We start from the raw sequence: 27,352 nt of genomic DNA on the forward strand, positions 1-27,352 counted from the left end.
CAGTAGGCCTCCTCTACTAGTGATGAGGGGGAAGACTTGGTCCACGAGGCCAGCGGACATCGAACCCTATCGACGTAGGCAAGCCACCACGGTAGGTGGTGCCGTCGACCTCCCTTCAAGCCCCGCCACCACGACAAAGTGACTCACTCCCCTTCGACGGGGACCAAAGAGGTGTGTTGCTTGCCGCGGCTCGCGACTACTGCATCGCTCAGCCTACAGGACATCAGTCTCCCAGCCTTGCATGGACGCCACATGGCAAACGTGGGAGGATTAAGGTCAAGGGAGCAAAAGCCCCCCTCTAGGGTTTGCCACGTTCATGGACGGAAGGATTATTCAGGAAGAAGGAAAGAAGGATACAGCTCGAGGTGGTTGAGTGCGCTGCGTTGCTCATCCAGATAGGCCTACCTCTACCATTGTACGAAAAACATAATTATCCTCTTGTTCGTTTCCGTCATTTGAATCATTTTCTACTTTGTCTTACAGAAGAAAGTCGGTGAATACTTCAACCCGGAACGTACACCAAACTTTGATGGCTTTGAGGTAACGATGAGTTGCAGGAAACAGCTTCCTTACTTCACTGTGTCTACCCTTACGGTGAGTTCTCTTCATGAAGATTAAGCTGTTTTTCACTTTAATGATAATATAATGATAAATATAAGACAATAATGGCTATTTTGAGCTTAAAACGTTTGTAACGTTTCCTGACTTATTTTTTGTGTCTGGATTTCTCGTGTGTGTGTGTGTGTGTGTGTGTGTGTGTGTGTGTGTGTGTGTGTGTGTGTGTGTGTGTGTGTGTGCGTGTGTGTGTGTGTGTGTGTGTGTGTGTGTGTGTGTGTGTGTGTGTGTGTGTGTGTGTGTGTGTGTGTGTGTGTGTGTGTGTGTGTGTGTGTGTGTGTGTGCAGGTAAGGCGGAATGGCGCAGCGCGCCAGGTCCAGCACTACCACTTCAGCAAGTGGCCTGACCACGGCGTCCCCACCGAAGTAATCTCCATCGCCCGAATGCTCGCACATTTCCAGGCTCACCACAGTCATGGTACGTCTGTCATAAACATTCAAGCATTTGAAGCATTTAATTATAGCCCATGAAATACAATGTATGTTCTACATTTAACTTGAAGGCAAAAATACCTTAGTTTTAGTGGTTATAATGCCCAGCTGTGGATCAGCCGGCCCAAAAGGCAGGCTGCTCATGAAAGAAGGTCATTTACTCATTTATCTGTCACCTATTCATAAATTTAAACCACTTGGGATTTCTAACCGTGTTTCCATGACTTATATTTCTGCTTATCTTGTTCTATTTGTCCATCATCCTATCCGTGAACCAGTCCTTGTCAGTTTCCTTCATGTTCCTGAAATTATGATATTTATACCCTTTGCGTTGCGTGTTCTTGCGCATTTGTTTTTAAGATACGCACTTTATCTGAATCTCCTTTAACAAAACCCATGATTAGTTAAAATCGCCCTATTACCCAATTCATTTTTAACAGGGGCAATAAATTTCAACAAAATAATCTAGGTGAGGTTCAACCACTCTCAGAAGCAATTGAAGGATGACTTGTGCACTCCGGTTGCTTCTAGCAATAAAATCCAAGAACTTCGGAGTTTCTGGCAGTACAGAAGTTTCGTAAGCACATCCAAATGTCTTCACGATTGACGTAAACAAGAAATATGATATTTAATGTGCAATTAATTAGAAGGGATATTTTTTTCCTACACTTACGATGCTGCATTTATTGATGACATCTGAACCACTCCAGGCCGATTAGTTTTTCCCGTAATATCATGGTGTTGCTGCCTGATATCAACAGCATAATCGTTATAGCATGAGCAAATATGCTGATATTACTAGATATACCGTAGTGAAGATCGTTGATATATGGTTAAAGTAATGCGAGCCTCATCTGAAATGTCCCCGTTTGCTTGACTCTCTTCGTCCGGTCACTGAGCCAACCAAGCCTTAATCCACTACAACACATTTTTTACAGCAAGGGAGGCAGCTCAAGGGCAATAAACAACAACGAAAAAGTCAGCTAGACGCTGCTCCAACAAAATAGAATAGAACGAGAGACCAAAAGAGAAGTCAATTTCGCGTGGAGAGGTGTCCTGATACTCTCCTCTTGAGAGAGTTCAAGTCGTACGCAGGAGGAAATACACACGAAGGAAGAAGGCTGTTCCAGAGTTTACCAGCGAAGGGAATAAAAGAATGAAGATGCTGGTTAACAGTAGAAAGTCGTGTGCAGCGGGACCCCGGGAGACGGGGAGGCATTACTCTATCCGATGTTTTTTACGTGTACGTTAACGTCTTCATTGAAACCCTTTGTCAAATGATTTATGAAAATCGAAACGTAACAAACCATTATTTTCATGTTTGCATGCCGCTTCGTACACTTTTTGTAAAAAGACGAAAGATAAGACTATTTACTCTTAAAGAACCAAAGCTGTGAGCCGCCAGTTCATCTAGGTGGTCACGGCTGTTATCGACTATAACAAACTTGAATAATTACGAATAATATTTTCGAACGATCGTCATCAAGCAAATTTTGTTTTAATGGTGGATTCGCTCGGTCCTCCACAGCAGATTACCAAGAACCGCTTTGAAACCTTGAGATTATTTGAACCTCGAAACCAATCATTGTTATTCCTGTTACTCAGGTTGATACAAGGACTTAAATGAATGATTATGTCCTAATGTCGATCATTTATGGTCTTATTTTTAACAGCCGATAGATTTGTTTATATTTAGATCAAGGAAAAACAACCTGCTTCGCCAATTTCAGGCTTTTAATTCGTAGCGTTGGCAAACCTTTTCATCATCAGCATCAGAATCGTTTTGAGCTACTAGTAGTTAACTACAGGAAAGAGGAATTTCACAACGTTCTCCACCTGTCCACGTTAGATGTTGTACTCCCGTGCTCCGGGAAAACATTACATCTCATTCCTCCACTTGGTCCTCTGCCTGCCTCAACATCTGCAATTCCCGGGTTGCCACTCTATCACCTTCGCCATCCTCCATCAGTTCAATGTATGCTATTACCTATGATTTCTTATCTTCCATCGGCACTGAAATATCTTTACCGAAGTCTCTTCTCCAATCCATGATGTTCACTTCTGTCTCTCCATGTTATATCAAAAATTATTCTTTTTAATCTTTTTTGGTGCGCTTCTTTTAGTTTTATCTTTCGTATGCAAGCACACACCTGTCGAAACGGTGTTAGGTCACTCAAGGTGAGTTATACACAGGAGACAAGGGGTCGCTCTAGACCTATCAAAGGCCCTCCCCGTGTCCTCATCAAGCCCCAGTCCTCGTCTGGGAGGGGACCACAGTATGACCACAGTAGACATAGTAGACCAGAGTACGAATTTCATGTGTGTGGGGGTACCAATCACATTCCTCTTTGACGGAGTGGCTTCATATCTCATTATCTCCTGTCTTATATTTCGCCGCAATGCTGCCTTTATTTCTATATATTATTGATATTTTCTTGTAAAACGTTCATCTGAACCCGCTTACTCCATTCCTCCGTCCCTCCTGTGGCCCCGCTACACACGGCTTCCTTCTCTGGCGTTTCCTTAAACTGTCTAAATCCCTTATGCAAGATGTACCAACATTTCCAATTTTATACATTTCTCTGGAGCAGCCTCCCTTTTTCTGTGTTTCTTCTTGCTGTGGACGAACCTGATGACCAACTCTTTAGATGACATTAACTACCTTCTTTGTTGGTGCTGCTGAAATGCCAGAATTTGCTCTTAACTCCACTCCCACACGGCCACTGCGTGTAACGAAACACACGAGAAATTAATCCAGACAAGGAAAGGTTTGCCGGCGCCGGGGATCGAACCCGCGACCAGCGTAACGGGAGAGCCACTCCTTTACCAGTCGGCCAAAGAGGTACCCCCCCCGGCTAAGTGGGTTATGGGAGGCTCGCCCATCAGGCAAGTCAGCACTACACTGCGCCATATTCATTTTTTTTTTGTTCTTATTTTTACACTGAGCTTACGCCCTTACAGTAAGAAAAGGTGTATGATATCAGTTGGCGGTGTTGCTGTGAATTAGTTCTATATTGGCAGCCTCCTCTCTCGTCATCTATTTCCTTACATCTATCATAATTAGTACATTTTCTTCAACAGGAGCAACAGTTGTACACTGCTCGGCTGGCATAGGACGAACAGGTGCGGTACTGCAAGTTCTTTTGATGTGCGAGATGCTGAGCCTCAGGGGCCACCTCAGCTCCATAGAAGTGCTGGCCAGACTAAGGATGAGTCGTGCGCTCTTGGTGGAGAACGAAGCTCAGTTCAACCTCAGCCTTGAGATTCTGGATGAGATCTTGTTCGGGAAGAAGATGGTCATGTCAGCAGATCACCTCATGAAATCCCTGGACGGATGCGTTTTATCAAGCGGAGACCAGTACGCCATGGCCAAGGCTCTTCCCTCTCCCCTTACATACAACACATCCAACCTGCCTGTCTTCTGGCCACTCAATCGCAACCAAGCAATATTACCAGCAGACTCAAACCGGTATTACCTTCAACCCAAGGCGGGGCTTGAGGTAGGGGCTTCCCAGTACATCAACGCTATCCGCATACCGGGCATTGACAAGAACAGGTTTATGCTGGCAACAGAACACCCGATGCCGCACACCATTGACAACTTTTGGAGGCTCATCGCCGAGACAGGATCCACGATGGTCTTCTTTATCAACAGCTTGGAAGATCAGGACAAGGTATGTGTGCCCTTAATTCCATAGGTGCGGGGGTTCCACGCATGTTTCTACCAACACGCGGGGTTTTTAATATTTTTCCGAAAATAGCATGTTTTCAAACACCAATTGTCCACCTCTCCCTGCCTCTGCCATGTTAAAATTTAACGGTATATATCTTGTCTTCAAAATGGGAAAAAAGCGAACTCTCGAGGTTGAGAAATGTATCTGTGGCAAGGTGAGGCAGAGGTGTAACTTTCAGCATGAGGGTGCGCCGTGTTCTTCTGACGGCTTTCTCAGTGTTCAGGGGGGGTAGCATCTAAGCCGGTCACTATCTGTCTGTTTGTTGCACTATCTAAAGTCCCTTCTCTCCTCTCCATCCCACCTCGTTACCCTCCTTCTCTTCCCTCCCTCGCTCGTGTCCCTTTTTATCGGCGTCGCAGACGCCGATCAACAGATTGTCCATCTTTTTGTTCTCTTCAAGTTGTTTTCCTGGCTTACCCATGCATTGTAGACATGACATATATTTGTATTTAGGGAAATATATGGCCGAACAAGTAGATGCCTAAATATTTTATTCTTTGGCATAAAGTGGTTGCAATTACCGTTCTGTTTACGTGTATACTCGAATAATTTATTTATTTATATTTAGATCTAGAAAGTATATATGTCTTCAAACTCAACTTAATTACAATGTTTTACATGAAATGTTGCTTCATGCCACAAATTCGATTTTACTGCCTTTGTTAAAGGCAAATTATCCTTTATATTGATTTTTGTCGATACAAAATGTTCTGCTTTAAAGAAACTGAGGCATATTACTAAGTAGTTTTGTTATATACTATTTAACAGTGCTAAGCATAATCTTTACTTTGACCAGAATGACTACCTAAGAATGCTGTTGGGGCCAGGAGAGACTTGGAAATCAGGCGACTACAAGCTGAAGGAAGAGAGCGCGGAACCTTACGGAACATGGCTCACTCATTCAACACTCACCATTACCTCAAACGTAGGGGACAGTATACTTATTATTAATATTATTTCATAATTATTATCATATTATTATTATTAGCTTTATTTTCATATTATTATTATTAACTATTATATTTATTATCATTATTATATTTATTATTATTATTATTATTATTATTTTTATTCTTTATATGAGGGCGGTCAGTGTCCCGAGGATGTCTATTGTAAAAGGATGTGACGGCTGAGAATAGGGGATAGGTGTTTGGAAGATTGTGTTGAGTTGACAGATCGACAAATTGAGTTTCTGAGGCGTGGTCGGACACCAGGCCCCAATCAGAAATTATAGCAAGATCTGGGGTTAAACGTTCTGCAGCCTCCAGCCTAGAATCATGTAGTTTCTGTTGGAAGTGTTTTAGGCAAAAGATGTTACTGCAGAGTAGAGTTGTCTGCGTAAGAGTAAATAAAATAGTTTGTTTTGGAAATATCATCCATGAACAACAGAAAGAGTGGGAGATAGGACATAGCCCTGAGGGACGCCACTGTTGATGGGTTTAGGGGAAGAACAGTGGCCGTCTACCACAGCAATGACAGATCGACTAGAGAGGAAACTGGAGATAAAATTGCAGAGAGGGATAGAATCCGTAGAAGGGTAGTTTGGAAAGTAAAGATTTGTGCCAGACTCTGTCAAAAGCTTTCGAGATGTCTACGGCAACATCAAATGTTTCACCGAAACGGCTAAGAGAAGATGACCAAGAGTTTAAGAAAGCTAGAAGATCACCAGTAGAACGCCCATTGTTGAACCCATACTGGCGATCAGAAAGGTCAAAAGTTGATAAATTCTTAAGAACTTTCCAGTTAGGGATTGATTCAAAAGCTTTTGAAAGACAAGAAAGTAAAGCTATAGGACGGTGGTTTGAAGGATTAGAGAGGTCACCCCTCTGCGGCACAGGCTGTATGGAGGTGTAATTCTAACAGGAAGGAAAGGTAGATGTTGAAAGGCAGAGACGAAAGAGTTTGACCATGCAGGGTGTCAGCACGGAACAGCTTTTAAGGACAATAGGAGGCACTCCATCAGGTCCATAAGCCTTCTGAGGGTTGAGGCCAGAGAGGGCATAAAAAAAACATCATTCTTAAGATATTATTAGCAGGCATAACGGAGTCAGAGAGGGGATGAGTAGGAAGAACATGCCCTGAATCGTCCAGGGTGGAATTTTTAGAGAAGGTTTGAGCGAAGAGTTCGGCCCTAGAGACAGATGTGACGGCTGTGATGCAAACAGAGAAAGATGAAGAAGCGAAGAGATACTTTGGCTATGTGCCAGAAGTCTCTGGAATAATTAGAGACAGCAAGGTTTTGACATTTTCTGTGGATGAAAGTCGAATAGATTTGGCACGATTCCGGGCGGAAGTGTAAAGGTCGTGATTTAGTAGAAGTGCGAAGGCTCTGATACCTTTTGTGAGCTGCCTCTCTATCTTTGATAGTACGAGAACAAGCAGAGAAGTCGAAATATCGGGTAAAGAAGAGGTAGACATCAGCTTCAGACAACTGTTGAGAGCAACAACTTCAACCTGGATATTCTTTTTCATTGCTGACTTTGCGGTAGCAACCAGCATCAGGCCATCAGCATGGAACATCGATGGCGGATAAGCGACCAACTCTGTGGCCAGCATTTATTTAAAGTTGAGGTCCCGCTGAATGACTAGATGGCCAATAACATAAGTGTAGGTTGCTTCTTGGGCAATTACATGTTCCCCGATTTTGGGACGTTTTGGCTGACTACTTCTTTCGAAAATGAGCTGTGAAAACCATCTGCTCTTAATGTCTCAAACTGTAAACGGTAAATGCATAACAAGAGAGTTCTGCGCAGTGATTGGCGATCATTTCCGTTCCGAACTAGGCGACTTGTGGACTCCTCTTTGTGGGTCATTTGTAAATTCTCTTCACCCATAGACATCTTCCTCAGGTCACCAATGAAGGCCATTGTCGCATCCATACCGAACGCCCTTGTTGCCATTGTTTGAGTTTTCTCTGCTGTTCCAATGATGACGCCTGGTCCATGTCCTTTCCTCATCAAAATGGTCTCAATAAACATATCACTCCACTGTCGATTGTAAATACCAGCAGTGTTGTGTAGTGACTACTCTCTTCTGCAAAACCTGTGTAGAATGTCTGGCTCTAGCCAGGTCATGGAAGGAACGTAGTGTAACCCGCATCTACCATACCTGTACTTATGTGCAGCAAATATGTAGAGTAGCATATCTTCAGCAGTTTTGATGCGGAGGGGCCACTCACCTTCATGTGATGCTCGAAAAAAACTCATCATCAGGAAAGTTGATGTTATTTATCCACATTTTTGTAGTACAACTCATAGAAGAAAGTTCATCAAGAACCTTCTCCAGGTCATCCATACTGGTTATGTCTAGATTCTCTCTCATACACTGGCCGCAGGAACTTTCCTGTAAGTAATCGCAGTGCACGAACATTTTGTTACTGTGCAACGTCTTATCAACTGAACCGAAGGTATCAATTGCGATTTATTTTGGTGATTTCGCGTTAATCTTTGAATTACATGACCAAGATGTCCTCCAAATAGTAGAAAAACGCTATAATGAGATTCCTCACCCTTAAAAAAACCAAATTAGACATCTACTGTATTTATAAAAGAAGTTGTGCCAAATTATAAATTATGGTTGTTACGTTGCGACAATCTTGGCGGTCATCTTGGATTCTGAAAAAAAGGTCAGCGGCTGGGAATTCGCCATCCATCCTAAAATTCATAAAGAAACCAAGAACTATCGGAAAATTAAAAGAAAATTGTAAACAGACATTGTAAGGCATTGTTTCCTGCCACTGGATTATAAATTAAACATGCAAAGTCTTGGTGACATTAAATTTAGCATGGTTTCACTTAGGTCTAAGGACAGACTACCTGGTCTAAACCATCGGATCTATGTGGTCTGAATCTCTCTCTCTCTCTCTCTCTCTCTCTCTCTCTCTCTCTCTCTCTCTCTCTCTCTCTCTCTCTCTCTCTCTTTCTCAATGCGTTAACCCCTAGGGTGCCAGCGCCGTGGATCTACGGCGGCGGGTAGTCGCACGCTATGTGCCAGCGCCGTTTATCTACGGCGGCAATTCAGAAAAATCGCCGTGGCCTTATTTTGACTGAGAAGCTTTTCATATTTTGTCTGGACACTATTCATACCTTTACCCCTCTTAGTCACTGATCTTCACCCCCCCACCAAGCCTCTAGGGATCCCGAGGGTACGGGTCCCTTTCCTGACCTGACCGCAGTGCAGGGAGGATGTCTCGCCGCGCAAAGCATATTTTGCGAACGTCGAACTTTGCTCGTGCCCTTGTTGAAGCTCCTAGTGACTTCACGGATAGTAATTCGAGTGACTTTGAGTCTGATAGTGACCTTGATAAAGATTATATATATATATATATATATATATATATATATATATATATATATATATATATATATATATATATATATATATATATATATATATAGTGGTAGCTCGAGTGGTGAGGAAAGTTAGGTACCGACGCCTCGCCACTCGCATTATTCTAAGCACGGAGGGTTTTCGAACCCTCTGCTGCCTCTCAGGCCAAAAGAGAGTAAGTCTACAGGAGGTAACACTCCAGATATCGGAAACTTCCGGCGCCTAGAAATCATGGAGTAGTAAAATGTATCAAGTATGTGTTGTCTAATCATTCTGAACACTTTACAGCAAAAAAAAAAAAAAAAAAAAAAAAAAAAAAAATCAAAATTTGCCTGGCACCAGGGGAAGGTTTTTGCGAAAAATGCTTGGCACCGAGGGGATTAAGGACTTGTGGGTCAAAATCGCGTCAAACCTCAAATTCTCACAGCAATGAATCGATGCAGCAAATAAAGCGAATAGAATGTTGGGCTTCATAAAAAGACACTTTTTATTTTAAAATAAGGATGTAATTCTTCCACTCTACAATAGTTTAGTCAGACCCCACTTGGAATATGCGGTACAGTTTTGGTCTCCCCACAATTTTTTTTTTTTTTTTACAGCTAAGGAGACAGCTCAAGGGCGCAAAGAAAAAAAAAGAAAAAAGGCCCGCTACTCACTGCTCCCGAACAGAAGTTAAAGGAGTGTCCAAATCAGAGGTTAATTTCGGGAGGAGAGGTGTCCTGATACCCTCCTCTTGAAAGAGTTCAAGTCGTAGGCAGGAGGAAATACAGATGAAGGAAGATTGTTCCAGAGTTTACCAGCGTGAGGGATGAAAGAGTGAAGATGCTGGTTAATTCTTGCATAAGGGGTTTGGACAGTATAGGGATGAGCATGAGTAGAAAGTCGAGTGCAGCGGGGCCGCGGGAGGGGGGGAGGCATGCAGTTAGCAAGTTCAGAAGAGCAGTCAGCGTGGAAATATCGATAGAAGATAGAAAGAGAGGCAACATTGCGGCGGAATTTAAGAGGTAGAAGACTATCAGTATGAGGAGGAGAGCTGATGAGACGAAGAGCCTTAGCCTCCACTCTGTCCAGAAGAGCTGTGTGGTGGAGCCCCCCACACATGAGATGCATACTCCATACTAGTGTGGACATGGCCCCTGTATGTGGACAGCAACTGTGCGGGGTAGAAGAACTGGCAGAGACGGTACAGAACGCCCAGCCTCGAGGAAGCTGATTTGGTAAGAGATGAGATATGAAGTTTCCAGTTGAGATTTTGAGTTAAGGATAGACCAAGGATGTTTAGTGTTGAGGAAGGTGATAGCTGGGTGTTGTCAAAGAATAGGGGATAGTTGTTTGGAAGATTGTGTCGAGTGGATAGGTGGAGAAACTGTGTTTTTGAGGCGTTGAAGGACACCAGGTTCTTCTTGCCCCAATCGGAAATAATAGTAAGGTCTGAGGCTAAGCGTTCTGCAGCCTCCAGCCTTGAGTCGTTAAGTTCCTGAAGGGTGGGTCTTCTATTAAAAGAAGTTGAATAATGCAGAGTGGAATCATCGGCGTAGGAATGGATAGGACAGTTCGTTTTGGAAAGAAGATCATCAATGAACAACAGAAAAAGAGTGGGAGATAGGACAGAACCCTGTGGGACACCACTGTTAATAGATTTAGGGGAAGAACAGTGACCGTCTACCACGGCAGAAATAGAACGGTCAGAAAGGAAACTGGAGATAAAGGTACAGAGAGAAGGATAGAAACCGTAGGTGGGTAGTTTAGAAAGCAAAGATTTGTGCCAGACCCTATCAAAAGCTTTTGATATGTCCAGCGCAATAGCAAAAGTTTCACCGAAACGGTTAAGAGAGGATGACCAAGAGTCAGTTAAGAAGGCTAGGAGATCACCAGTAGAACGCCCCTTGCGGAACCCGTACTGGCGATCAGATAGAAGGTCAGAAGTGGAAAGGTGCTTTTGAATCTTCCGGTTAAGGATTGATTCAAAAGCTTTAGATAGACAAGAAAGTAAAGCAATAGGGTGGTAGTTTGAGGGATTGGAGCGGTCACCCTTCTTAGGTACAGGCTGTATGAAGGCATACTTCCAGCAAGAAGGAAAGGTAGATGTTGACAGGCAGAGGCGAAAGAGTTTGACCAGGCAGGGTGACAGCACGGAGGCACAGTTTTTAAGGACAATAGGAGGCACTCCATCAGGTCCATAAGCCTTCTGAGGATTGAGGCCAGAGAGGGCATAGAAAACATCATTTTGAAGAATCTTTATAACAGGCATAAAGGAGTCAGAGGGGGATGAGTAGGAGGAATATGCCCAGAATCGTCCAGAGTGGAGTTTTAGAAAAAGTTTGAGAAGAGTTCAGCCTTAGAGATAGATGAGACGGCAGTGTTGCCGTCAGGACTGAGAGTGGAGGAAAGATGAAGAAGTGAAGTTGGAGGAGATGTTTTGGCTAGATGCCAGAAGTCACGGGAAGAGTTAGAAAGCAAGGTTTTGACATTTTCTATTAATGAAAGAATTTTGGTTAGTCGGAGAATAGATTTGGCACGATTTCGGGCAGAAATGTAAAGTTCATAATTAGCATTAGTTTGAAGGCTCTGGTACCTTTTGTGAGCTACCTCTCTATCATTGACAGCACGAGAACAAGCATGATTAAACCAAGGCTTTTTAGCGTGAGGAGTAGAGAAAGAACGAGACATGTATGCCTCCATTCCAGAGACAATCACCTCTGTGATGCGCTGAGCACACACAGAGGCGTCTCTATCCTGGAAGCAATAATCATTCCACGGGAAATCGGAAAAGTACATCCTCAGGTCGTCCCACCGAGCTGAAGCAAAATGCCAGAAGCATCGCCTCTTCGGTGGGTCCAGAGGGTGTACAGGAGCGATAGGACAGGATGCAGAAATAAGATTGTGATCGGAGGAGCCCAACGGAGAGAACAGTTTGACAGAATAAGCAGAAGGGTTTGAGGTAAGGAAGAGGTCTAGAATGTTGGGCCGATCTCCAAGACGGTCGGGAATACGTGTAGGGTGCTGGACCAACTGCTCTAGGTCGTTGAGGATAGCAAAGTTGTAGGCTTGTTCACCAGGATGGTCAGTGAAAGAGGATGAAAGCCAAAGCTGGTGGTGAACATTGAAATCTCCTAGGATGGAGATTTCAGCGAAGGGAGAGTGGGTCAAGATGTGCTCCACTTTAGAATTCAAATAGTCAAAGAATTTTACATAGTTGGTAGAGCTAGGTGAGAGATAAACAGCACAGATGTATTTAGTAATAGAATGACAGTGAAGTCTTAACCAGATGGTGGAAAATTCAGAAGAGTCAAGGTCGTGGGCACGAGAGCAAGTGATGTCGTTGCGCACGTAGGCGCAACATCCAGCTTTGGATTGAAATTTAGGATAGAGATAGTAGGAGGGAACAGAGTAGAGATTGCTGTCAGTAGCCTCAGAAACCTGTGTTTCGGTAAGGAAGAGAAGGTGAGGTTTAGAGGAGGAGAGATGATGTTCCACAGAATGAAATTTAGAGCGAAGACCGCGAATGTTGCAGAAATTGAGAAGAAAGAGGTTCGGGGAGTTATCAAGACACCTCTCGGGTCGGCAGCCAGAAGGGGAGTCCTCCCTGGGGGAATTTGTGGTCCCCCCCCCCCAGTCGGGGACTCCGAGGCTTGGTGTATGTGCGCCATTTTGAAATTTTAATTTTGGGAAAAGGTGTGTATGTTGTGTGAATGCAGTGTGGTGTGGATAGAGAGAGGATCTGTCTTTAGAGAGCATGCTGAACTACTCTCCGGTGTTGGTGAGACAATAGGGAAACGGTTTGTGAGGACATGGGAAGGGTCTTTGGAGGGCTTCAGCTCCCTTCTCACCTCCCATATATACCTCACCGGGAGTGGCTTGCGCCCGCTCGGTAGGTGTCTTCCTACCTACTCCAGCCAATGCAAAGCAATGCAAAGGACATTGCTAAATTTGAAGGCTATCCACCCTTAACATGTTCTCTCTTGAGAAACGTCGCCTCCGAGGAAAACTGATCGAATTATTATTATTATTTTTTTTTTTTTTACGTCTTGGCCTATTACGCCGGTAAGCTTCTTCCCGGTGGATCCTGTTGGTCGGTCCAAGGCTTCTTCCCGGTGGGGCCTGATGGTCGGCCCAGCCCGTTCTGGCGCAGACGAGTGTTTACAGTGGCGCCATCTTGCATTGGCTCATGCTGCCCTCCCGGAGCTCATCCTTAATCCTAGAATCTAGAGTCCGGGTTGATACGTAGTCTTCTAGACAGCATGTGGGTAGTTTTAAGCCACTCGGCGGCGGCTGAAAAATCCCAGCTTGGTGGCACCGATCGGGGATTGAACTCGCGTCCTCCTGAACGCATGGGCCGTCTCGCTATCTGTTCAGCCACCGCCTCCCCCAAATGTTTTAAAATACTTAATGGTTTCACGAATGTAGACAGATCAACATTGTTTATGATCGATGACACTTTGCGTACGAGGAACAATGGCATAAAACCCAACTGTAGACAAATAAATTCAGACCACCAAATTTTTCTTCACCAACGTTGTAGTGCGAGAATGGAATAAGCTCCCACCTTCAGTGCTCCAGTGTAACACGATTGACCCCTTTAAAAACAATCTCGACCGTCACTTCCTTGAACTTAATATTAACTAGAGTAAAAATACAAAGTTTTGGAGCCATCTGATTAATGTAGAATCACTTAAATCTAAGGACAGACCACCTAGTCTGGACCATGGGGTCTGTGTGGTCTGATTTTCTATGTAAATCTATGTAAATTCTCTCTCTCTCTCTCTCTCTCTCTCTCTCTCTCTCTCTCTCTCTCTCTCTCTCTCTCTCTCTCTCTCTCTCTCTCTCTCTCTCTCTCTCTCTCTCACACACACACACACACACACACACACACACACTAAGCTCACTTGCTTGTGTAGGAAGACTGGATTCACCGCGTCGACGTGTATCAGAGCAACAACTGGCCTTCCACCTCCTCATTGCCACCCTCCCTGCACCTCCTGTTGACCATTGCTGAGCTGCTGCATGTTCCTCGCAGCGCCACCGCTGGACCACCTCTACTGTGTTGTAGGTAGGTAGCCTAGAGATTATTTTTTCTTTAAAACTTTAGACGCTTGGGGTCGCCACCGAAGGGCGGGAAGCGGGAAGCTGGCCGATTTTTTTAGCCTGTTAAAAAATTCGGGTCGGTCGGAAGAAGTTGGCATACGACAGAATAACAATGCCGTCAGGCGGGGTCAGACACCGCCAGGTGTGGTCACACGCCGCCAGGCTGGGGTGAGACTCCGACTGGTGGCGTCTGGCGGCCTTAGGCGGGATGGAAACTGCAATGTTGCATCACACGTGGCACCGCCGCCAAACAGCGTCCAACAAGGTAAAGGCCCGCGCCTGAGATTGATGACGCCACGCACGGCGTCGGGACTGCCGCCGCTTGGCTCTCTACGCTCCCTGTATCATTTATTTCGTCCATACTTCTTATCTTTCCGCTTGTTATTATAGATTAGTATTTCCATACTACTATTGATCGTAACTCCTCTTATTTCCATGATCTCCAGTATTCATCATTTACATCCTACAGTATTCTAAACATGCATTATGAGAATTACATGAAATGCAGTGAAGGACGAGTAGTGTCAGTTGAAAGACATGAAGGAAACGACTGGAAATCTGACTGGTGCCAAATGGTCGGACAGGAATTTAGAGAATAATCATACTTGGGTTGGAAAATAAATAACAGCAAAAAGGTCACAATAAAGACATAGCTGAAACAAGTCAAGAAAAAGTTCCAGGTACAAAAGTCTCAAGTCAGAAATCATAGGTGATAAAGAAAAAGAAATAAAGAAGGATCGATAAATGAATTCAAACACCCCATGCTGATATCAGTTTTACTTCAGTACGAAACATCCTTGGTATTAATAAACATTAAGGACTTCAGGTTTGATGATCTTGACAGTGTTTCTTACTGTAATAATACCGATATCCCCTTTACAGCAATCACTCCAATTGCTCAGGATGACTTGAATACACAGCGAAATTGGCAAAGTGTGAGCATCTCTACGATGATGCTTCTTATTGTATTAATGACGACTAGCCGAGCCCGTGGAAATTCAACGGTTAATGTGGAGTTCTGGGGCCAAGCTTTTATTGATGATGGTGCTATATTTTTCTCCTTCTCTCGTTAATTACTGGGTTTGAGATGATGGCGGCTTTACAAAAGATAGATTAGATGTTGGTATTTCTAGCATTAATGTAAATAGTGAAGTATGGAATATGGATGAGTTCATCTCGATTCTTTTACTTTCCATTCTCCATTTTGTGTTGTTACATTTTCCTCAGTTTCTCTTTAACTAACCTCAATAAAATGGGAGACATGCAGGCAGTGGAAAAGTACTGGTGTATGTCGTGTATGAGGGGAGTCACACAGGCAATGGTGTATATCGTGTATGAGGGGAGTCACACAGGCAATGGTGTATATCGTGTACGGGGGGAGTCACACAGGCAATGGTGTATATCGTGTATGAGGGGAGTCACACAGGCAATGGTGTATATCGTGTATGAGGGGAGTCACACAGGCAATGGTGTATATCGTGTACGGGGGGAGTCACACAGGCAATGGTGTATATCGTGTACGGGGGGAGTCACACAGGCAATGGTGTATATCGTGTATGAGGGGAGTCACACAGGCAATGGTGTATATCGTGTATGAGGGGAGTCACACAGGCAATGGTGTATATCGTGTATGAGGGGAGTCACACAGGCAATGGTGTATATCGTGTACGGGGGGAGTCACACAGGCAATGGTGTATATCGTGTACGGGGGGAGTCACACAGGCAATGGTGTATATCGTGTACGGGGGGAGTCACACAGGCAGTGGTGTATATCGTGTACGTGGGGAGTCACACAGGCAATGGTGTATATCGTGTACGGGGGGAGTCACACAGGCAGTGGTGTATATCGTGTACGGGGGGAGTCACACAGGCAGTGGTGTATATCGTGTATGAGGGGAGTCACACAGGCAGTGGTGTATATCGTGTACGGGGGGAGTCACACAGGCAATGGTGTATATCGTGTACGGGGGGAGTCACACAGGCAGTGGTGTATATCGTGTACGGGGGGAGTCACACAGGCAATGGTGTATATCGTGTATGAGGGGAGTCACACAGGCAATGGTGTATATCGTGTATGAGGGGAGTCACACAGGCAATGGTGTATATCGTGTACGGGGGGAGTCACACAGGCAGTGGTGTATATCGTGTACGGGGGGAGTCACACAGGCAGTGGTGTATATCGTGTATGAGGGGAGTCACACAGGCAATGGTGTATATCGTGTATGATTGGAGTCACACAGGCAATGTTTTATATAGTGTATGAGAAGTCACACAGGCAATGGTGTATATCGTGTATGAGGGGAGTCACAGGCAGTGGTGTATATCGTGTATGAGGGGAGTCACACAGGCAATGGTGTATATCGTGTATGATTGGAGTCACACAGGCAATGGTGTATATCGTGTATGAGGGGAGTCACACAGGCAATGGTGTATATCGTGTATGAGGGGAGTCACACAGGCAATGGTGTATATCGTGTATGAGGGGAGTCACACAGGCAATGGTGTATATCGTATGAGGGGAGTCACACAGGCGATGGTGTATATCGTGTATGAGGGGAGTCACACAGGCAATGGTGTATATCGTGTACGGAGGGAGTCACACAGGCAATGGTGTATATCGTGTATGAGGGGAGTCACACAGGCAATGGTGTATATCGTTTATGAGGGGAGTCACACAGGCAATGGTGTATATCGTGTATGAGGGGAGTCACACAGGCAATGGTGTATATCGTGTATGAGGGGAGTCACACAGGCAATGGTGTATATCGTGTATGAGGGGAGTCACACAGGCAATGGTGTATATCGTGTACGGGGGGAGTCACACAGGCAATGGTGTATATCGTGTAGGAGGTGACACACACAGGCAATCCTGTATATCGTATGAGGGAGTCACAGGCAATGGTGTATATCGTGTATGAGGGGAGTCACACAGGCAATGGTGTATATCGTGTATGAGGGGAGTCACACAGGCAATGGTGTATATCGTGTATGAGGGGAGTCACACAGGCAATGGTGTATATCGTGTATGAGGGGAGTCACACAGGCAATGGTGTATATCGTGTACGGGGGGAGTCACACAGGCAATGGTGTATATCGTGTATGAGGGGAGTCACACAGGCAATGGTGTATATCGTGTACGGGGGGAGTCACACAGGCAATGGTGTATATCGTGTATGAGGGGAGTCACACAGGCAATGGTGTATATCGTGTATGATTGGAGTCACACAGGCAATGGTGTATATCGTGTATGAGGGGAGTCACACAGGCAATGGTGTATATCGTGTAAGTGGGGAGTCACACAGGCAATGGTGTATATCGTGTATGAGGGGAGTCACTCAGGCAATGGGGTATATCGTGACGGGGGAGTCACACAGGCAATGGTGTATATCGTGTATGAGGGGAGTCACACAGGCAATGGTGTATATCGTGTACGTGGGGAGTCACACAGGCAATGGTGTATATCGTGTACGGGGGGAGTCACACAGGCAATGGTGTAGATCGTGTGAGGGGAGTCACAGGCAATGGTGTATATCGTGTATGGGGGAGTCACACAGGCAATGGTGTATATCGTGTATGATGGGAGTCACACAGGCAATGGTGTATATCGTGTATGTGGGGAGTCACACAGGCAATGGTGTATATCGTGAGGGGAGTCACAGGCAATGGTGTATATCGTGTATGTGGGGAGTCACACAGGCAATGGTGTATATCGTGTATGAGGGGAGTCACACAGGCAATGGTGTATATCGTGTACGGGGGGAGTCACACAGGCAATGGTGTATATCGTGTATGAGGGGAGTCACACAGGCAATGGTGTATATCGTGTATGGTGGGAGTCACACAGGCAATGGTGTATATCGTGTACGTGGGGAGTCACACAGGCAATGGTGTATATCGTGTATGAGGGGAGTCACACAGGCAATGGTGTATATCGTGTACGGGGGGAGTCACACAGGCAATGGTGTATATCGTGTATGAGGGGAGTCACACAGGCAATGGTGTATATCGTGTACGGGGGGAGTCACACAGGCAATGGTGTATATCGTGGACGGGGTGAGTCACACAGGCAATGGTGTATATCGTGTATGAGGGGAGTCACACAGGCAATGGTGTATATCGTGTATGAGGGGAGTCACACAGGCAATGGTGTATATCGTGTGAGAAGTCACACAGGCAGTGGTGTATATCGTGTATGAGGGGAGTCACACAGGCAATGGTGTATATCGTGTATGAGGGGAGTCACACAGGCAATGGTGTATATCGTGTACGGGGGGAGTCACACAGGCAATGGTGTATATCGTGTATGAGGGGAGTCACACAGGCAATGGTGTATATCGTGTATGAGGGGAGTCACACAGGCAATGGTGTATATCGTGTATGAGGGGAGTCACACAGGCAATGGTGTATATCGTGTACGGGGGGAGTCACACAGGCAATGGTGTATATCGTGTATGAGGGGAGTCACACAGGCAATGGTGTATATCGTGTACGTGGGGAGTCACACAGGCAATGGTGTATATCGTGTATGAGGGGAGTCACACAGGCAATGGTGTATATCGTGTATGAGGGGAGTCACACAGGCAATGGTGTATATCGTGAGGGAGTCACACAGGCAATGGTGTATATCGTGTACGGGGGGAGTCACACAGGCAATGGTGTATATCGTGTATGAGGGGAGTCACACAGGCAATGGTGTATATCGTGTACGAAGTCACACAGGCAATGGTGTATATCGTGAGGGGAGTCACACAGGCATTGGTGTATATCGTGTACGTGGGGAGTCACACAGGCAATGGTGTATATCGTGTATGAGGGGAGTCACACAGGCAATGGTGTATATCGTGTGCAGGGAGTCACACAGGCAATGGTGTATATCGTGTATGAGGGGAGTCACACAGGCAGTGGTGTATATCGTGTATGAGGGGAGTCACACAGGCAATGGTGTATATCGTGTACGGGGGGAGTCACACAGGCAATGGTGTATATCGTGTATGAGGGGAGTCACACAGGCAATGGTGTATATCGTGTACGGGGGGAGTCACACAGGCAATGGTGTATATCGTGTACGGGGGGAGTCACACAGGCAATGGTGTATATCGTGTACGGGGGGAGTCACACAGGCAATGGTGTATATCGTGTACGGGGGGAGTCACACAGGCAATGGTGTATATCGTGTATGAGGGGAGTCACACAGGCAATGGTGTATATCGTGTACGGGGGGAGTCACACAGGCAATGGTGTATATCGTGTATGAGGGGAGTCACACAGGCAATGGTGTATATCGTGTATGAGGGTAGTCACAGAGGCAATGGGGTATATCGTGTGGGGAGTCACACAGGCAAGGGTGTAGAGCGGCTACGGGGGGAGTCACACAGGCAATGGTGTATATCGTGTATGAGGGGAGTCACACAGGCAATGGTGTATATCGTGTACGGGGGGAGTCACACAGGCAATGGTGTATATCGTGTACGGGGGGAGTCACACAGGCAATGGTGTATATCGTGTATGAGGGGAGTCACACAGGCAATGGTGTATATCGTGTATGAGTGAGAAATATTTTGTATAAGTATGAAAGGTAAAAATATGTAATAGTATAAATGGGTGTGGAGGTTTTCTTTCTTGTGTATTAGACAGTTATTATTATTATTATTATTATTATTATTATTATTATTATTATTATTATTATTATTATTATTTTACAACAAAGGAGACAGCTCAGGGGCACACAAAAAAAGAAAACAATAATAAATAAAAAAAAGCCCGCAACTCGCTGCTCCCATAAAAGAATCAAAAGAGGTGGCCGAAAGAAAGGTCAATTTCGGGAGGAGAGGTGTCCTGATACCCTCCTTTTGAAAGAGTTCAAGTCGTAGGCAGGAGGAAATACAGATGAAGGAAGATTGTTCCAGAGTCTACCAGCGTGAGGGATGAAAGAGTGAAGATGCTGGTTAACTCTTGCATAAGGGGTTTGGACAGTATAGGGATGAGCATGAGTAGAAAGTCGTGTGCAGCGGGGCCGCGGGAGGGGGGAGGCATGCAGTTAGCAAGTTCAGAAGAGCAGTCAGCGTGGAAATATCGATAGAAGATAGAAAGAGAGGCAACATCGCGGCGGAATTTAAGAGGTAGAAGACTATCAGTATGAGGAGGAGAGCTGATGAGACGAAGAGCCTTAGACTCCACTCTGTCCAAGAGAGCTGTGTGAATGGAGCCCCCCCACACGTGAGATGCATACTGCATACGAGGGCGGACAAGGCCCCTGTATATGGATAGCAACTGCGTGGGGGAGAAGAACTGGCGGAGACGATACAGAACGCCCAACCTCGAGGAAGCTGATTTAGCGAGAGAGGAGATATGAAGTTTCCAGTTGAGATTTTGAGTTAAGGATAGACCGAGGATGTTTAGTGTTGAAGACGGTGATAGCTGAGTGTTGTCGAAGAATAGGGGATAGGTGTTTGGAAGATTGTGTCGAGTTGATAGGTGGAGAAATTGAATTTTTGAGGCATTGAAGGACACAAGGTTCCTTCTGCCCCAATCGGAAATGATAGCAAGGTCTGAGGTTAAGCGTTCTGCAGCCTCCACTCTGGAGTTGTGTACTTCTTGTTGAGAGAGTCTTCTATTGAAAGAAGTTGAATAATGCAGAGTGGAGTCGTCGGCATATGAGTGGACAGGACAGTTTGTTATGGAAAGAAGATCATTGATGAATAACAGGAAGAGAGTGGGTGATAGGACAGAGTCCTGTGGAACGCCACTGTTGATAGGTTTAGGGGAAGAGCAGTGACCGTCTACCACCACATAGATAGAACGGCCGGAAAGAAAACTGGAGATAAAGGAACAGAGAGAGGGATAGAATCCGAAAGAGGGCAATTTAGAAAGCAAAGACTTGTGCCAGACTTTATCGAAAGCTTTCGATATGTCTAGCGCAAAAGAGAAAGTTTCACCGAAACGGCTAAGAGAGGATGACCAAGAGTCAGTTAAGAGAGCAAGAAGATCGCCAGTAGAACGCCCCTTGCGGAATCCATACTGGCGATCAGATAGAAGGTTAGAAGTGGAAAGGTGCTTTTGAATCTTCCGGTTAAGGATTTATTCAAAAGCTTTAGATAGACAGGAAAGTAAAGCTATAGGGCGGTAGTTTGAGAGATTGGAACGGTCACCCTTCTTAGGCACAGGCTGTACAAAGGCATACTTCCAGCAGGAAGGAAAGATAGATGTTGATAGGCAGAGACGAAAGAGTTTGACCAGGCAGGGTGTCAGCGCAGAAGCACAGTTTTTAAGGACAATAGGAGGCACTCCATCAGGTCCATAAGCCTTCTGAGAGTTGAGGCCAGAGAGGGCATAGAAAACATCATTTGGAAGAATCTTAATAACAGGCATAAAGGAGTCAGAGGGGGGATGAGTAGGAGGAATATGCAGGGTGGAGTTCTTACAGAAAGGTTGAGCGAAGAGTTCAGCTTTAGAGACAGATGAGACAGCAGTGCTGCCGTCAGGGTTAAGGAGAGGAGGGAAAGAGGAAGAAGTGAAATTGGAGGAGATATTTTTGGCTAGATGCCAGAAGCCACGGGAAGAATTAGAAGAAGCAAGGTGTTGACATTTTCTATTAATGAAAGAAGTTTTGGTAAGCCGGAGAATAAATTTGGCACGATTCCGGGCTGAAATGTAAAGATCAAAGTTAGCGGGAGTACGAAGTCTCTGGAGCCTTTTGTGAGCTGCCTCTCTATCTTTAATAGCACGAGAACAAGCATGATTAAACCAAGGCTTTTTAGCATGAGGAGTAGAGAAAGTACGTGGAATGTATGCCTCCATTCCAGAGACAATCACCTCTGTGATGCGCTGAGCACACACAGAGGGGTCTCTATCCTGGAAGCAGTAATCATTCCACGGGAAATCGGAAAAGTACATCCTCAAGTCGTCCCACCGAGCTGAAGCAAAATGCCAATAACAGGCATATGAGTGTTCCAGAGGATGTACAGGAGCGATAGGACAGGATACAGAAATAAGGTTATGATCGGAGGGAACAGAGTAGAGGTTGCTGTCAGTAGCCTCAGGAACCTGTGTTTCGGTGAGGAGGAGAAGGTGAGGTTTAGAGGAGGAGAGATTTTGTTCCACAAAATTACTATTATTATTATAGTTGTTGTTGCTGTTGTTTTACTTATTTACACACATTTTCCCATCCTGTTTTTCTTTTTAGTATCTATTTCACATAGATTTGGCTTATCTTTAAAGCGATAGTTTTCTGTTTACCTATAAGTATGAACACGGTAGAGGGAAGTTAAGTAGGTGCTATAGTCGGTTTCATTCCATTTGTCCACTCGTGAACGTAGAAGTGGCACCAACGCATGTTAGTTGTTGATTGCGTGGAGGTCAACTTTATATTTTCAGCGACAAATTTGAATGTTTGTGATTGCAAAGAACTCTCAAGCCCTCTTGTATAAACCATAAATATGCGGATTTGCCTTGATTATCTACCATACAAGCACACGAAAGATAAGCTTGTATCAAACAGTATAGTCAGATCATATTCGAACGATCTATGGCCTTTCAAATACCTATTATTCATCTCATCGCAGGTGAATACGTAAAATGACATCTGGCTCTGCCTGTACATAAGGAATTTTTGTAATTTCTTGCATGTAAATAACATGGGTAACATTCGAAATAGCCTAGCCTCACATCCAACAGTTATTATTTACTATTTCATGTTATTTCGAATATAAATCGTTATTTACATGCAGTAAATCATTAAAATAACCTTTATTTGCATTTCCAGAGCCAGATGTCTTTCAATACACCTGAAATGATTATATATTATTTGAAAAACCATACTTTGTTCGAGTATAATCTAACGATGTTGTTTGATACAAGTTTGTCTTCCTGTGCTTGTACGGTATATTATCGATGCGAATCAGCATATTTGGGATTTATAAGGGGTGAGAGTTTTTGTATATATAAACCTTAAACTATACTACTGAAAGATTACTATGAATACATATATATATATATATATATATATATATATATATATATATATATATATATATATATATATATATATATATATATATATATATATATATATATATATATATATATATATATATATATATATATATATATATATATATATATATATATATATATATATATATAAAATATATGTGTGGAGTGCCTGGTTCTGTTTGTTACCCACTCGTTCCTACATGAACACATAACTACTGCGTCACACGTAGGTACCCTTGTTTCCATAAACGTCTGCAACACGATCACGACAAAACAATGGTAGTGTATAATTATATCCATGCTCTTTCAGGCCATCAAAGGAGGATTAGGCTAATATGTGATAAATAAAAAAAATTATCGTGCTGTAATTTTGTGGTCGTGCCACAAATGTTTATCATCACTCAAACATTATGCTTATGTGCTACACATAACAATAACCATTTAAAAAACATACCTTGCTTATTGTAAGTACAAGCTTTGAAACACCACCACCGAGAAGTGTATTGAGCTCATAATACTCCATCCCTCTCATACTGGAAATAACCGCAACCTTTTGAAAACTATCCCGTTGTTATTTTAAGTACACTGACCGTCATCACTGAGAAGTGTATTGAGGCTATGCTGCGCATCCCTCTCATACTGGAACCAGTAACCATTTGAAAACTATCCTGTGATAAATCCAAGTACAACCATTAAAACATCATATTCCTGATTAACATTGGTGGGCGCGGTACTGAAAAATCAGTAGTGCGGTACTGCGGTAGTGCAGTACTTTTTCCGGGGAAGTGCGGTTGCGGTAGTGTGGTCCCATTTTTTTCTTTCTTTCCCAGTGCAGTACGCGGTGTGCGGTACTGCGGTAGCGGTAGTCACTAGTCAAAATAAAAAATAAAATACTTCAGTGCCTATCCTGGCTATCCATTGACGAACTGATAACTTGATACAAAAAAAAGGACTGGAGGAGGGAGAGATGGAGGTAAGGAAGGAGGAAGGGGGGGACAGGCTGGGGAGTAGAGGACGGAAAGGGGAGGAGGGGGAGGGAAGGGAATGCAACTTTCCGAGGGAGGAGGGAGGGGACAAGGAAAGGGGAGGAGGAGATTAGCGTCATGTGAACAGGAGGGAGTGGGGGGTGGGAAGGAAGAAAGGAAGGAAGGAAGGGTGATGCGAGCTGCAGTAGCAGTCAATCCAGGAGGAACTGGCGGATTGGGGGGTAAGAGGTGCGGGTCAGCCCCGCACCGCACCTTGCCACACACTCTCAACACTTCTCGCTTCCTCTCATATGTCAGCTATTTACTACCTTTAAATGAATTTAATTAAATAATTGGATAATCCAATAAGGTCATATAGCGTTAAGATTGTTTCGTTTTTCAGATAATAACAAATATTTTGTATACATACCACGACACTTGACAGTGTTGTATTCCAACGTTGTCATTCTACACATCCAGAGCCCAGGTCACTTCTCTCAAGGTCATGGAAGGGTCAGCAGGTGGGCCCATGGGTGGCTGCCCTCTGCCTCTCCCTCCCTCTCCCTGCCTCTCTACGTCGTTGGCTGTACAGCCGCGAGAAAGAACTCATTTACAATGTAAACAAGTACTTTTTAGACGAAAAAAACAACAGAGGATTTATCATACCACTCACAAGAGTAACTGCAAGAGCAGCAAGAGCCACAAATGTTAGTGAAAGAACTATTGAAAGAGTCTGCGCCAAACTGGATCATGAGTGCATGACGAACAGGTCACCAAGACAGCCTGTATTCTCGTCCCCGAAGAAGAGAGAGAGAGAGAGAGAGAGAGAGAGAGAGAGAGAGAGAGAGAGAGAGAGAGAGAGAGAGAGAGAGAGAGAGAGAGAGAGAGAGAGAGAGAGAAAGAGAGAGATTTACATAGATTTACATAGAAAATCAGACCACACAGACCCCATGGTCCAGACTTGGTGGTCTGTCCTTAAACCTAAGTGATTTTACATTAATCAGAAGACTCCAAAACGTTGCCTTTCTACTCTAGTTAATATTACGTTGAAGGAAGTGACGGTCGAGCTTATTTTTGAAGGAGTCAATCGTGTTGCACTGGACCACTGATGGTGGAAGCTTATTCCATTCTCGCACTACAACGTTGGTGAAGAAAAATTTGGTGCAGTCTGAATTTACTTGTCTACATCTGAGTTTTACGCCATTGTTCCTCGTGCGCAAAGTGTCATCGATCATAAACAATGTTGATCTGTCTATATTCGTGAAACCATTAAGTATTTTAAAACATTCGATCAGTTTTCCTCGGAGGCGACGTTTCTCAAGAGAACATGTTAAGGGTAGAAAGCCTTTCTTCGTAGGATTTGTTGCGCAAGGAAGGGATCATTTTCGTTGCCCGACGCTGAACACCTTCTAATTTAGCTATATCCTTAGCATGGTGGGGAGACCAAAACTGTACCGCATATTCCAAGTGGGGTCTGACTAAACTGTTGTAGAGCGGGAGTATTACATCTTTATTCTTGAATAAAAAGTTTCTTTTAATGAAGCCCAACATTCTGTTCGCTTTATTTGCTGCATCGATGCATTGCTGTGAGAATTTGAGGTTTGACGCGATTTTGACCCCCAAGTCCTTGACGCATTGAACGCTTTTGAGTTTAACGCCGCGCATTTCGTAGTCGAACTTCTTATTCCTCGTTCCAACTTGAAGGACCTGGCACTTGTCTACGTTAAAGGGCATCTCCCATCTATCCGACCAAGCTGAAATTTTGTGCAAATCCTCTTGGAGGCTTTGCCTGTCTTCGTCAGTGAGAACCGAGTTACCAATCTTTGTGTCGTCTGCAAATTTACTAATGCGGTTATTGAGTCCAACATCCACGTCGTTGATGTAAATAATGAAGAGCACTGGGCCAAGAACCGAGCCCTGAGGGACGCCACTAGTGACCGGCGCCCACTCTGAGTTAAATCCGTCAATCACTACTCTTTGTTGTCTGTTGCTCAACCAATTCGCGATCCATTGGTTTACTTGACCGTCAATACCTATTTGCTTTAATTTGTAAAGTAATTTATGATGCGGGACTTTATCAAACGCAGTGATTTGGTTACGTCATAAACAGTGAAGAGGTCGTTATAAAAGGTTAATAGGTTTGATAGGCAGGATCTTTTGTTTCGGAAGCCATGTTGTGAGTCCCCAATTAATGAGTGGCTTTCAAGGTAATTCACAATTTTGTCTCTAATTATGCTCTCAAGTAGCTTACCTACAACCGAAGTTAGACTAATGGGCCTGTAATTACCTGGTACTTTTTTGTCTCCTTTCTTAAAAATCGGTGTCACGTTAGCCTTTTTCCAATCTGAAGGGACGATGCCTTGTCGCAAGGACATATTGAATACGGTTGTGAGGGAGGAGAGTATTTCGCTCTTTGTTTCTTTCAGCAGAGTTGGATATACTTTGTCAGGTCCAGGACTTTTATTTGTTTTAAGTGATTTGAGGGCTTTGAGGACTTCATCGGGTTTTATTTCAAAGTTAGACAATGCATGCTCGGGATTTACATTAGTACTGGTGTTGGTGGTGGTGGTGGGAGGACTGTTATTATTAAGCACCGAGGAAAAGTAATTGTTTAATAGGTTTGCAACGTGTTGGCTGTCAGTCACTAGTGCACCGTCGCTGTTTGTTAAAGGTCCAATTCCACTTCTGATCGCCTTTCTGTTGTTTATGTAACTGAAGAAGGATTTCGGATTATTTTTACAGTTGGCTGCAATATTTTCTTCATATCTACGCTTTGCCTGACGCACTAATCTGTTTACTCGTCGCCTGGCATCATTGTAAAGTCTAATGTTTTCGGGCGTGCTTTGCTCTTTCTTTAACCTGTAAGACAATTTTCTCTCCTTGACTGAGTGTTTAATTTCGCTATTAAACCAAGGTGGACTTTTATTAGTGTTAATTCGCTTCTCGCACAAGGGCGAATTAACACTAATAAAAGTCCACCTTGGTTTAATAGCGAAATTAAACACTCAGTCAAGGAGAGAAGAGAGAGAGAAGAGAAGAGAAGAGGAGAGAGAGAGAGAGAGAGAGAGAGAGAGAGAGAGAGAGAGAGAGAGAGAGAGAGAGAGAGAGAGAAAGAAGAGAAGAGAAGAGAAGAGAAGAGAAGAGAAGAGAAGAGAAGAGAGAAGAGAGAGAGAGAGAGAGAGAGAGAGAGAGAGAGAGAGAG

At 44.3% G+C, this 27,352-nt stretch overlaps 1 protein-coding gene across 1 annotated transcript in view; it reads left to right on the forward strand.

Moving 5' to 3' along the window:
• Positions 1 to 27,352, forward strand: part of LOC126983517 (receptor-type tyrosine-protein phosphatase F-like) — a gene marked incomplete at its 5' end in the record, with an annotated part of 153,876 nt that overhangs the window by 112,471 nt on the left and 14,053 nt on the right. Inside the window, 5 exon segments of the mRNA XM_050836274.1 lie at positions 484 to 594; positions 903 to 1,032; positions 4,128 to 4,720; positions 5,577 to 5,705; positions 14,008 to 14,159. Coding sequence (XP_050692231.1) covers positions 484 to 594; positions 903 to 1,032; positions 4,128 to 4,720; positions 5,577 to 5,705; positions 14,008 to 14,159 — 1,115 coding nt within the window.

Source organism: Eriocheir sinensis, chromosome 54 (assembly GCF_024679095.1).
Source record: "Eriocheir sinensis breed Jianghai 21 chromosome 54, ASM2467909v1, whole genome shotgun sequence".
Lineage (NCBI taxonomy): Eukaryota > Metazoa > Arthropoda > Malacostraca > Decapoda > Varunidae > Eriocheir > Eriocheir sinensis.